At 39.5% G+C, this 13,737-nt stretch overlaps 1 protein-coding gene across 8 annotated transcripts in view; it reads left to right on the top strand.

Annotated features, from left to right (window-relative positions):
• The window catches only part of TTC39B (tetratricopeptide repeat domain 39B), a 134,494-nt gene that overhangs the window by 79,555 nt on the left and 41,202 nt on the right, over positions 1–13,737 (top strand). For all 8 annotated transcript variants that reach the window (XM_014792402.2, XM_087444614.1, XM_087444615.1 and 5 more), the window contains 4 exons: positions 2,126–2,257; positions 3,512–3,588; positions 10,385–10,452; positions 13,353–13,417. In XM_014792402.2, coding sequence (XP_014647888.2) covers positions 2,126–2,257; positions 3,512–3,588; positions 10,385–10,452; positions 13,353–13,417 — 342 coding nt within the window. The remainder of the gene's footprint in view (positions 1–2,125; positions 2,258–3,511; positions 3,589–10,384; positions 10,453–13,352; positions 13,418–13,737) is intronic.

Here is a 13,737-nt window from a genome sequence, read left to right as displayed (position 1 = left end):
CTAATTTGGTTGAGACCCCTTACTGTTGGTTAGTTTTAATATCCAGTTAAGAAATCTATCTTTTCAACTTTATTCAGAAAATTTCTGATTCTCATATTTTAATTTTTATACTTATTCAAATAGTATCATCTTGTGTAGTTTTGTAGAGCTTCATTGTGCTTTCTTCAGTGAAATATATTTACGGATATTCTTCTTAAAGCTTAAATATCATTGAGAAAAATTTCCTTTGAAATGGGGATGAGAATATGCTCATCTTAGAGGGTGAAAAAGAAATTTAAGATAATAAAAATATTGTTGGGACTCCCTATTTATGTGATAAACAAGTTAAGCAATTTAATTTCAATTAATAGTACCTGTTAAATTTTAAAATGTGGCAGCAAAACCTGTGCCCAGCCTTCTCCCTGGGCCTCACTTTGACCTCAGTCCTCAACTCTACAGTGTGACTGTTGCTTGACAAGAATAATCTTACATTGCGCCTTCAAACATAGTCACTTATTTTGATGAAGCTTAGACCTCTTATAATAATTTTCTAGAAGGTTCCTTAGGCACAAAAGTGGGAATCTCATTCCTTTGAGTGGTCAGTAGGATGACATGACTCAGGTCATTGGCTTTGAATTTTAGAAATTAAATTACTAAGGAGCTGCTGTGGTAATTCTGTTAAGATTTTGAAGAGTGGTGATCAGTTAGCATTTCAGAGTTAAGAACAGATGATAAAGTAGATGGTGAAGCCCATCGACGGAAGAAATTGTCCAGTGTTGTTTCCAACAGTTCTCACAATCTCTACCTTGCCTGTCTCCTGCCTTTTTTCCTCTGTCCTTCACAATCTCTCAGACTTCCTTGTCTCGCCATCTTCTGTCACTACTCCCTCTGTCTTCCTCTCTATCTGCCTTTCTTTCTTTGTCTCTCCTCTCTCAGCCTGCCTGTCTGTTTCTTGGTTTTTTATTCAAACAAATCTCCTTGTTTTCTTTGCCACTGACACCCAGCTGGACATAATATGGAATGAAAATAAATGATTTAGTATTGTATTTAGTCATTTTATATTCTCTGACCTTTATGCATCTTTCACTGTTAAACATGGTTTTTCCCACTTGAGTACTTTTTTCCCTCTTAAAGGAGCTTTCATTTGAAAAAATGTGAGGTTTAAAACCACAATTAATGATTAACTTTGGGCTGCTCTTATTCCTTGTGGTTTTTTTGAGCAGCCAGTGCTCTCACTGTTCAGAACAAACTGCAAATTACCAAAGGAGGTTTAGGCTAGTTCCATGGGGGAAAAGCATAATGTGGCTTGCATTTGTTTTGCATAGCAGCAGGCTATTGTGCATTATATTTGAATTAAAAACAAAACCGTGCATTAATATTTCAAATCTTATGAATAACTGATTAACATAGCTTGAGAAGTTTTGAGAAAAGAAATGGTAAGGTTTTCACAGCCTGAGAATCTGGGATGTCCCATGCATTAGGACTAATTAATGTCCTTAAAAATCGAAGCCATTCTCACTGATAACTTGATAATTTGAGTTATCAAGAACTTTAATCAGGAATCTCAGATAATGGGATTAAATACTAAAATGTACTTTTGTCAGGGCCCTTTGGGACCGACCTAACTTATTGCAAAAATCTTGCTTCCTCTTGGCCTCTGGCTGGGAGAGGAGAGGGATGATTTAAGTGAGTCTTTATCGTTCCAAAAAACGTATCAGAATCTCTCCATCACAAAATGCATTTCCAATGGCCTTTATTTGAGCACTTATTTCAGAGCTAAAGACAGTACACTGCCCCTTGTTCAAATGGGAAAAATTGGTTTGCTTTGAAATGGGTTTTTGGAAATGAATCCGCAGGCTGCCCCCTTGTGCTGAAAGAGGGAAAAGCATAGTGTCGCTTTATGCTTGAACTCGAAACATTTTGTGCTGCCCGTGTGAACTTAAATTAGAAAGTCCTTGATGTTGAGGTTTTTAGGTCATGTCTTTCACAGTCTGTATTATTTCAGTGATTATGGTGAAGGAGTAAGGGTTATTATTGTGAAAGTCCTGACACGCATTTACTGGGATTTCTTGTGATTACGTATCGGACAAGACCTGAATGCTTTTCAGTTGAATTGAAACGTACTAATTCCCTGTATTGTCCTCAGGGCTAAGGAGAGTATGTACCATGCCTTGGGCTACAGTACCATTGTGGTGTTGCAGGCCGTCATGACCTTCGAGCAACAGGACATCCAAAATGGCATTTCTGCCATGAAGGACGCCTTACAAACCTGCCAAAAGTATGAACTGAGTAATTAAATACGGGAGATATGACTACAAACCTTTATGTCTGTGTGACAGAATGAATGTAGTTCGCCTCCCTGAGAGCTCTGTGTTTGAAGTTGGCCACGGTTCTAGAAAGAACTGTGACTTTTGTCTCTAGAAAGGACTTTTAACTTGAGCGTCAAAGCTTCCTGGCCTCATATAGTTTTATGTAATAGAGATAAAAATATTCCTCTTAGGACGTATAGTGTGATTCTCGTTTGACCAAACACTTGGCATCGATTCCTTCTGTTTGGTAACTTGAGCTACAGAGAAGGGCTGAGGGCGATTTCAGTGGGGTTAGCAGCAAGCACCTCTCAAGGGTCTTCCTGTGGTGGATGAGTTTAGGAACTGCAGGCCAGTCCAGGCCAAGCAAGACACGTTCTTTTATGTGGGAGATACTGCAAATACAGAAGGGAATATTTTATTTGTCTAAAAAGGGACATATTTGAATACTTTTGGTGGTGAAAATGAGATGGATTTTTAGTTTTATTTTAATCTTTCCTCTCTCTATAGGAAGACCCTAGCAAAAGCTATTAATTAGCATTGGTGAATTTTAACATTGATAAAATTACATCCTTATGCGATTTTGTCGCAAGCCCTGCAAATGAAGAGAGTTTCCAAATATTGTATTCTTTTTTTTTTGTGAGGAAGATCAGCCCTGAGCTAACATACGTTGCCAATCCTCCTCTTTTTGCTGAGGAAGATTAACCCCAGGATAACATCCATGCCCATCTTCCTCTATTTTGTATGTGGGATGCTGCTACAGCATGGCTTGACAAAGCGGTGCGTCAGTCTGCGCCTGGGATCTGAACCTGTGAACCCCGGGCCGCCGAAGAGGAGTGTGTGAACTTAACCACTATGCCACCGGGCTGGCCCCTCTAACTCTTTTCTTAACCTGTGGTGACTTTTACCACAGAATATTGATTTTAGCCACAGAGATCAGGGAAGGTGCTCAGCAGGGTTAGTAATCACTGTTTTGTGTGGGGTTGTCCACTCATGTGTTCAGTAAGCATGGTGCCCACAGAATGTCAGCCCAGTGCTGGGTGTGCAGTATTGAAACGGGTGGTCTCTGCCCTAGAGACTTTAGGGTTTCGAGTTCCTCCTCAGTGACTCTTTGGTGTGATGTGACTGAAATGAATGTCGAATGAAAATGAGCACAGCCTGATTTATTGTTACTTTTTTCTTTCTATTTCCCATTTCCCCTGCTACTTATTCTCTTACTCCTGTAGATACAGGAAAAAAAGCACGGTTATAGAATCGTTCTCAAGTCTTCTTTCTAGAGGATCATTCGAACAGCTGACTGAAGGTAAGAGTCATTTAAAAGATTAATTTTTTCCTTTTTTTCAAAAATTAAAATGTGATCATGCTCATAAAATTCAATACTTAAGTGTATATAATATAGAGTAAATCAATGTCTTTTTCTCTTCTCCATCATATTCACCATTCAGAAGTAATCACTGTTAATAGTTAGTTTCAAGTTCTTGCATACTTTTCTGTGCACATATACAAATATATACACGAGGTACACATAAGGTTTTTGTAGTTTTTCATGTACTGTTCATTTTTTGCAAGCGTAGAATTACACGATATATATTGTTCTACTCTGATTTTTTGACACTGACATTTTTCCATGTCAATACCTATAAATTGTGCTTCATTCTGTTTAATAGCTGTGTAGTATTCCATAGAATGGGGTACCATAAATTACGTACTTTTTCTTTATTGAAGGGCAGTTACATTGGTTTTTTTTTCACTATTACAAATAATGCTATCCTAAAATCCTGTACATTTGTCTTCAGGCATTTTTGCAAGTATTTCAGAGGATAGATTCCTAAAGGTGGAATTACTGGGACTGAGGGTTTGAAAATTGAAAATATTTGTAGGTACTGCCAGTTTTTTCTCCAGGAGTTGGGTCAGTTTGTATTCTTACCATCCATGTTTGAGAGTTTCGATTTTTCCACAAGCTTGACTTTCTTTCCAAGGTAAAAGTAATTTTGATACCTTACAAAAATGATAATGTTTCACAGTATGGAAGATGTTTTGGTTTGTGGACATTTAAGAATATTCAGGAATCCGAGAATGGCTACAGCACCTTGATCAGATGCATGGGAGGAAATGCCTCCTTTTGTTGTCAATTGCTTGATGTTCCCACTGAAATTAGGGCAGAAGTTCCATTATCGGTTCTGTTTTATAATAGTACACTCTAGTCAGAATGGTTTATAAGAAAGGAACATCCAGATACTCCACAGAAGAGAAAATAATGTTTTCAAATGTGGCCATTGTAGAAAAAAGCTTCTGCCATCCAAGGAGGATTTGTGCCTGTGCTGTCATGGACAGACTTGTTCTCTGGAAGAGGAAAAGCCAAATACTAGAAGTAGCTATGGTTGATTAAGGCGTGAGCAATTCTGGATACTGCTGTCAGGGTCATTCCTAGTGGTCAAGTGTATGTCAGACACGTTTTTGAAAGTGTTTCATTATAAAGTTTTATTTATTTTGTTAGAAGAGTATTATTACTAATTGTTATGGACATTGGAGAACTTGGGAACATTTGCATGATGTGAGACTAGAGTGTTAATAACAGGAGAGGATTAAGGGACTTATTCCAAAAGGTTATGATGTTGGCCCTACAACCATTGTAGAACAGAATGGTGTTTCATTGGTCTCTCCAGGCAGCTGAAGCCATTACTTTTTCTCCAGAAACTGACCTCCAAGAACCCGTCAGAATTTATTTATCCCCTTGATTTTAGATAGAATATGTTGTCATATTTTCCATCTTGTAAATTGGCCCCAGTAGGACTAAAGTCCACCAAAGTAGGTCAATGGGAAATAAAATGGGCCCCAAAGAAATTTGTCTCCTTCACTTCTATTCTCCTGTTTCCTCTATATGGCTTCTCTCCAGTGGCCCATTGCCCCCTGCCTCCCTTTTTCTTTGCAATATGAAGACTGACATTTGAGATTTTTTTTACCTTAGTTTTAAGAGGAATTACGTGGTATTTTTGGTGTAAGTATGAATAATAATAATAATTAAAAAAATAATAATGATAATGCACCATTTTTTAAAAGCATTCTCTTATGTGTCAGACCCTGTCCTTGGTGCTTTCTTCAACATTATCCAGTCTAATTTGTGCAACTTCCTTTTTATAGAGTAGGAACTGATGTTCAGAGAGATTAAACAAATGGCCCAAGATTACCTGCCTAGCAGAGCAGGAGTCACACCTGATCTGCCTTTCCCTATGCCATAGTTCTTTCCACTGTACCCCAAACTTTCTCCTGTAGACATGTGGAAAAGGGCACAACATGTGTCATCTGTGGATGAGGGAAATGTTGAATTGTTCACATGTTAGACATCTCGAAGACAGATGGTACTGTGTTCTTATCTTTTTATTATGTCTTTGGACATGGCACTTAGGAAATCTGGAATAGGTAGAAAATTAGTTTTGACTAAGTATTAAACAATAATTTTGTCGACTGAAATAAAGAGTCTAGGTAAAGGTTAAATGAAGGAGTTTGTTCAATAATCAAAGTGAGGAACTCGAGTCCCGGGAAGCAGTCCCACAGAGTATTCTGAGGCACTGCTCCAAAGTCTACAGATCTGAGCGCAGCTTATATACTTTTTTTTAACAAAGCAGTGGACATGCAGGAAAGGGCTTACACATTTAATAGTCATATACTTTAAAGATAACATAAACAAGAGCTTTTTGTTTTTGCGTCAAATAAGACTTGGAATGTTGGTGTTATTTATGTGTGGGAGGGAGACAAGGACCGTTGTGGTTACTTTTTCTCTCAATCTTGAAATGTGAGAGTGAGGTACCCTTTATCTTTTCCTGTTGTGGGTCTGTCCAGCTGGTGTCTTCGGCATGAGGTGTGGGGTTGTGAAGTCATTCTAACACAGGCTTCCGAGGCTGGCATGGCTGCTTCACAGTACAGCAGGCATTTTTGTACTGACTTTAAGCCCATGCAGCTCGCTCGCTAGATTCGCCTGTTAGACCAGGGAGAAAGGTCCCAAAAGTTTGTTCACAACGTAAACAACAATGAGATACCACTACACACCTATTAGAATGTCCAAAATCCAGAACACTGACAACACTAAATCCTGGTGAGGATTTGGAGCAGCAGGAACTCGCATTGATGGCTGGTGGGGATACAAAATGGTACAGCCACTTTGGGAGATAGTTTGGCAGTTTCTTACAAATCTAAACATACTCTTGCCATACAATCCAGCAATCTCTCTCCTTAATATTTACCCAAAGGAGCTAAAAACTGATGTTCACATGAAAACCTGCATATGAATGTTTATAGCAGCTTTATTCATAATTGCCAAAACTTGTAAGCAACCAAGATGTCCTTCAATAGGTGAATGGATAAATAAACTGTGGTACATCCAAACAATGGAATGTTATTCAGCACTAAAAAGAAATGAGCTGTCAAGCCATGAAAAGACGTGGAGGAACCTTAAATGCGTATTACCAAGTGAAAGATACCAATCTGAAAAGGCCACCTACTGTATGATTCCAAGTATATGATATTGTGGAAAAGGCAGAACTATGGAGGCAGTAAAAAGATCAGTGGTTGCCAGGGGATAGGGTGGAAAAGTGAATAGGCAGATCACAGAGGATTTTTAGGGCAGTGAAAATACTCTGTATGATATCATAATGAGGGATACATGTCATTATACATTTGTCCAAACCCATAGAATGTACAACACCAAGAGTGAACCCTGATGTAAACTATGGACTTTGGGTGATTATGATGTGTCAATGGAGATTCATCAGTTGTAACAAATGTACCACTCTGGAGGAGGGTGTTGATAATGGGAGAGGTTATGCATGTGTGGGGACAGGGGATATATGGGAAATCTCTGTACCTTCCCCTCAATTTTGCTGTGAACCTAAAACTGCTCTAAAAAAAATAAAGTCTTAATTAAAAAATAATAAAAATAAATTTGCTTGGGACTATAGCCTGTTCTGAAATACAGGTTTATTTAAACTTTTATATTTAAAGGCATGCTTAGCTAACATTTCTGTGCATCATGAAGATATTTCCTTCAGTAGACTAAAGAATTTATAATTAGGAGGTGTTCTGATAGGTACCTACTCAAAAATGCCAAATGACTAATTTTGAGAACTAAGGAACTGCCCAGTATAAATCAACCAGACGGAAGAAATAAGACTTTTATAAATTAAGTTGCGTTTTATTCCTAATGAGTTTGGCTGTCACTGCAACCCAAACAGACTTTGTGTTCAAGGGAGCACGTCAAAACATTGTAGCTTTAGTATGTGATTTGTTTTCCTCTTTGTAATTTTCGTTTCCATCCTTGAGTGGCTGGTTGTCTGCGGGAGTGAGTGTATTTAATTAAACTTTTCATGGGTTTAACACGGAACACGCCCGGTCTTCTCTTGTGGCTGGCATATTGCCCTGAATGGCTTTCCGATTGCCTTTAAAAACTGATATTTATATGCAGTGCTTAAGATGCGAGAGGACTACTTGCATAAGGCATATAGAGTTCACATTTTCTTGCCTTTGGTCTCTGCCTTCTTGTTATGTCCTTTAGCTCCTTTTAGATTTGCCCATCTTTAACTTAACCCTGATCCGTCTACCCTTCTGCTCAGATCTCAGCAAGGACTCACTGTTCCCTACCAAATCAAGCCCAGACTCTGACATTCAAGGCTGTCCACAATTTAGCCCCAGCTTACCTTTCCAGACTCCTCCCACCCCTCCCTTACACACTCTGTGCTTCGGCCAAAGGCGCACACTGGCTTCGCCCCACAGGTACTCTGTACTCCCCTTGCTCTGTGCCTCTGCTCGGGCTGGTCCTTTCCCAGCATCGCTTCACCCCCGCAGCACGGCAATGCCCCAAGCAGGCAATCTGTGTTACTACTGAGCAGGTTTTCAAAGTGAACAATTCCTAACAGTTCCCACTTTGTTTCAAATTTACCTAGGAAGAGGATATTCAGGTGACTCTGTAAAAATAAGTTACCTTAAAGTTACTTACCTTTTGTCCTACTGCACACACTGAGAAAATCCAGAGGCACGCTTTGAGGTGAGGTGTTTTGAAGGCCTGAGACCCTGGCTGTTGAGGCTGCCAGAATGTGCACAGGCCGTAACTCCTCAAGTTTGGCCTCTTGTGGGTTTGGCCCCATCTTATGGATGCTGTTGGGAAATCGTAGCTGCATAGTTGCTTCTTTGTTAAGTTCAACCTTTGGAATATAAGCACGGCAGGAAGTTGAACCAATTTGTGAGAACCAGTAGCGTGTGTGTGTGTGTGTGTGTGTGTGTGTGTGTGTGTCGGCTGGGATGGTCTGTGTGTGTAAGTAAAAGATAGAAAGCACTAGTTCTTATCCAGTTTGTTTCAATAGCATTCCCATAATATCCTATTTTTCAGTTACTTTTTCATTCCCAGAAATGCCCGATTTTTCAGTTATTTATTTCACATAAAAGTGTTCTGCTGTCTGAGCTTTTACCAAAAAGCGTGACATGGGCCAAGGACATGTTCAAGTAGCTGACATATATCGAGTGCTTACTCTGCATAGTGAGCTCTGCATGGAGCACCTCATCTGATTCTTCAGCTGTGAAGTAGAGATGTCATTAACCAGACTTTATAAATGAGGAAACCAGCAGAGAGAGCTTGCTCAAGGTCCTACAGCTAGTACACGGCAGAGCCTTTCCTCCAGTCTAGGCTGTTAAATACCGCAAGCTCATTCACTTAAATGAAATGCCAATTTGCATCCCATGGATGAAACAGTAAGCTGCTGATTTTGTTTATGCAAAGATGCAAAGCCATCTCCCTACCCCTAAATCTGCAAAAGTGTAATCGGTTGTTTAGGAGGCCAGGCCATGTGTTTCGGGGCATGCCACATGTCCCTGGGATATACAGAGCTTTACGTAGCCCCTTTGTGAGTGCCTTGTTCCTGTGCTAGCTATCTCAGTGATCCAAATAGCCAAAAACTGGTGGTGCCCACTCTTTTGACATCATCTTCTTTGCATGCCTTGGGCGTGCAGAGCAGTTCTTGTTCATAGAACTTTAGAGAATTGCTGCTTTTTTTTTAAGTTAATAATGTAATTATTAATGATTGTGTAATTATTAATAATCATTGTCATGATGATCGTACCTTCATATTTGAGAAGCTAGAATTCATAAATTTAAATTAGTTTTTTTAATCTTTTATAACTGTATTAAACTTACATGTTACTGTTAAGTTAAAAGATAAGTGGTTTCCTGGGCCCGCCCCATGGCTTAGCGGTTAAGTGTGCACGCCCCGCTACTGGCAGCCCGGGTTTGGATCCCGGGCGTGCACCGACACACTGCTTCTCCGACCATGCTGAGGCCGCATCCCACATACAGCAACTAGAAGGATGTGCAACTATGACATACAACTATCTACTGGGGCTTTGGGGAAAAAAAAAGGAGGAGGATTGGCAATAGATGTTAGCTCCGGGCCGGTCTTCCTCAGCAAAAAGAGGAGGATTAGCACGGATGTTAGCTCAGGGCTGATCTTCCTCACAAAAACAAAAAGATAAGTGGTTTCCTTTTTTTTTTAAACTGCTTTTATTTTTTTTTAAACAATTATTTTCTTTTTTTAATTTTATTTATTTATTTATTTATTTATTTTCCCCCAAAGCCCCAGTAGATAGTTGTATGTCACAGTTGCACATCCTTCTAGTTGCTGTATGTGGGACGTGGCCTCAGCATGGCCGGAGAAGCCGTGCGTTGGTGCGCGCCTGGGATCCGAACCAGGGCCGCCAGCAGCGGAGCACGCGCACTTAACCGCTAAGCCACGGGGTCAGCCCTAAACTGCTTTTAAAGTTTGATTTCTCTTGTGAGCTGAGTTTGGGTCTCTGACACCAAGTGCCTGACTCTTTAAAGCAGTTATATTTGAATGGGGCCAAAGATGACTTCCCTGAATGATTTTGTGCATTCTGGGAAAATCTTGCTGTGGGCCTGAGAACTGAGGTCATCATTCCACTTTTATGGAAGCAGCAAAGCAATCTAGGTTTTTGTGTCTCTCTTAGGCTCATTTATCTATCAGTCTTTTCTGAACACCTCAGAGCAATGACTGTGGATATGGGATTTTCCTTAATATAATTTTATTTGTTTTTAATAGAGGAGATGCATGCTGAAATCTGTTATGCCGAGTGTCTCCTACAGAAAGCCGCACTCACGTTTGTGCAGGTAATGAAAGTTTGGCTTAGAGTCGGTATTGCCGGGGAAGCCTGCCAGAACTATATAGAAAAATGTAGCTCATTCTGTGTCAGTGCTTCAGCTCTTTTGACTTAGAGTTGTAATGAAAGATGTTTGATATTCTGATAAACTTTGGCTGAAAAAAGACCCCAGGGAGCTTTAGTCCTACTCAAATGCACTTAAGAGTCTGTTTCAAAGTTGAGTCCCCTGGGAACCACTGCCTTTGAAAGAAACTGTCTTACAACTGCCGCTCCTAATTTCAGGAGGCTTCTCTGTATGAAAACTGTGAGATTAACCCTCTTTGCGCTTGCTAATGGTAGAGGGTTGCACACAGCAGTGGCCTGGGCAGAAGAGGCTTCCTTAACCTTTGGCCATCCCTTCTTGCACCAGATGCTTCAGCAAAGCTCAGTTATGCATGCACAGAGAGCCAAACTTTTCATAAATACTTGAGATTTTATTTTTCCCCTTTTTTTATTCTCATCCTCCTTTCTTCTTTTTATTTCTTCCTTTGGAAGAGCAGTTTTAAGAAGTCACTAAACAAAACAATGAATCCTTTTCTTATGGGGCATTTTAATTTCACCTCTAGGAACTGTTACAACCAGTACCTTGCCTATCATGGTATCTTCCAATGCTTCTAAAAAACATCATGGCCGCATGGGCGGCGGTGATGGTTATAGTGGGGGAGAGCTGGGGTGGCGATTGTAAGGGGACAGAAACACAACTGTAAAATGGAACATCTTCCTCAGCCTCAATGTTTTACATTGTATTGAGAGTTGTTTTTCTCTTTTTCTGGAGGTTGACCTCTTAGGTTGGATGCTGGTTTAGTAAAATGGAATCAATCTGGTCTATAACCCTGTTTCCTAAAACCCTACATATTATGAAGGCTGGTTGAAAACAACAGTCTTGCTGCCTCCGTAAACATAATGCTAGTCACGGGGGTCCCCTATTTTTTCTGACACGTTTTCCAAATGGGGATTTGACTATTAAATCTGGGATTTGAAGACTTATTTTACGTTTGGGGACTTGTGATTAAACCTCTGGGAGATATCCGTGCCTCTTCCCTCTTGCTCATGCCCCCACATCCAATCACTTTCGTGGTCATGCTTCTTTTACCTTTTGGAGATTAGCAGCTCCATCGCTCCCTCTTTATTCTGACTATGATTGTTCTAGTGCAGGTGCTCATCAGCTCTTCCCTAGACTGCACAGCAACCTAGTCTCCCTCTGTCTCTGATTTCTCTTACCTCCAGCTCATTCCCCACTGTGCAACTGAGCACCGTCTGTAAGATGAGAATCTCACCTTGCCATGTCTCTGCTTCAGCATTTAGTAGCTCTCATTGACTATGGCAGTGGTGCTGTATCAGAATATCAGAAATGGGGGAGGCTTTTTCAAACTAAACTGCTATCTCCCCCCAAATTCCCTACTCCCCTCTTACTGATGTCCTCAGAAGCAGGTATGTTGCATCCTTGAGTGGCATGGGTAGAGGTACTTTCTTACTCCTTGGTCATTTCCTTCTTTGCAGTAGATTTTGTAGCAGTGCTGAGTTCCTTATGCACAGATGGCCAAGCATACCATGATCTTTAATGCTTCCTTGTCTTTCCCTCCGAGTGTTTCTTTCCTTGCAAAGTTCACATCTGCTTTGCCTTCCTTCACCTGGCCACTTCCTAATCATTTTTTGTGTTTTAAGCGCTGATGCTTGTGGGAGGCTCTTGTGGGTCTCCCCATGCCACCCCTCTTTGTGCTGTCGTGACATCCTGCGCATGTCCCCGCTTGTGTGCATGCGTCTGTCCCTTAGCACATTGTATTGCTTTTGTCTGATTTAGCATTCAGGTGCCTGGTGTAAAATAGGCATTTAGTAAATGTCTGGTCAATCAAGAAATGAAATATTCTTATTTGAGGCAGATTTTAATTTAATTTAAGCGCTTCTTTCCTGGCCGGTATTGGAACTTGTGTAATCATAAGATTCCTTAAAATAAGAAGATAAACATTTAAGTTGTATGGTGAATTTTGTATCTGTTGATTCTTATAATAATTTAAATGCTAAATATTTAAGTAATTAATGAAATCAGCAAACTAAAATCAGTTTTACTTTTGCTTCAGAAGGATGCTTGAGTGCATAGGAAATAAATACCGGAGCATCTTTCCGATATCAATAGACTAGAAAAACATTCTCCTTGGAAATGCGAAACATGGGGCCATCTCCATTAGCACCATCTGTTAGATTAACTTCTTTGGAGCAGTTATTTGATATAATTTATTAAGAAATTCTCTTGGAATCCTAGAATGCTGACCCTGAAAATGGCATTCATCTAGGCCAAATGCCTTAATTTTATGGTTGATGACCATCAGCCAAAGAGAAGTAAAGTGATTTTTTTCCCCAAAACAAAATTTCATATTACTGACAATGAGTTTAGAATCCTGATCAGTTACTTTTGGTCTGGAAATAATTATGAATGAAATTCACAATGTTAAATAGACTCTGCATGCTAAAGTACCCTGCCAAAGAAGAACCGTAATCCCGTTTACTGGAGTATGATGGTTGGGAAAGTTTGGCCTTAGACTTCTCCTTAAAGTCAGCCATTTTGAATTCCATTGAACCCAGAAGAAAATTGTCAGTAGATGATGATGTTTATTAAAGTAGATTTGGACTAACCTCTATGGCCCCTAAGTAAGGCAAGGATTTTTTAAAAATGTTTTTTTTGTTGTTGTCATCGAACTTGGAATGAAAATTTCAAAAAAGCATTTCAAACATAAAGCAAGAAGAATGTTCTAATTTAAAAATTATGTCCTCAAAAAGATACTGTTTTGTTCTAATCATACAAATACACAACTGTGAGGACAGTTGAAGAATCTTTTGCTAAGTGATCTAATTATTCAATTGAATTATTTTCAGGATGAAAATATGATCAACTTCATCAAAGGTGGACTGAAAATTAGAACAAGTTACCAAATATATAAGTAAGTTAAGAACTAAGATATGTTTTTTTTATCTTATAACTGGAAGTTTGTACCTTTTTGACCACCTTCCTGTGGTTTTTAAATGATTCTTGTACTATTACAACTTTGTACTTCGCAATTCTCATTACATATGACTAGGTTTTTTGTATTTGGTGTTGGTAAAAATACACTGGGTGTTTGGCTTACTGAATATGTGTTCAATGCTATAGGACAACGGAATTTAAGTTTAAATACAATTTGAAGAGAAAAATAGCTGAAAAGAAAGCTACTGGTGTAATTTCTGGTTAGGTAATCTTAGTTTCTCTCTCCTGAAAACAATT

This window comes from Ceratotherium simum, chromosome 20, assembly GCF_057802395.1.
Source record: "Ceratotherium simum simum isolate JZ-2026a chromosome 20, ASM5780239v1, whole genome shotgun sequence".
Lineage (NCBI taxonomy): Eukaryota > Metazoa > Chordata > Mammalia > Perissodactyla > Rhinocerotidae > Ceratotherium > Ceratotherium simum.
Note: the sequence above shows the minus strand (reverse complement) of the source record. Positions and strands in the feature narration are given on the sequence as shown.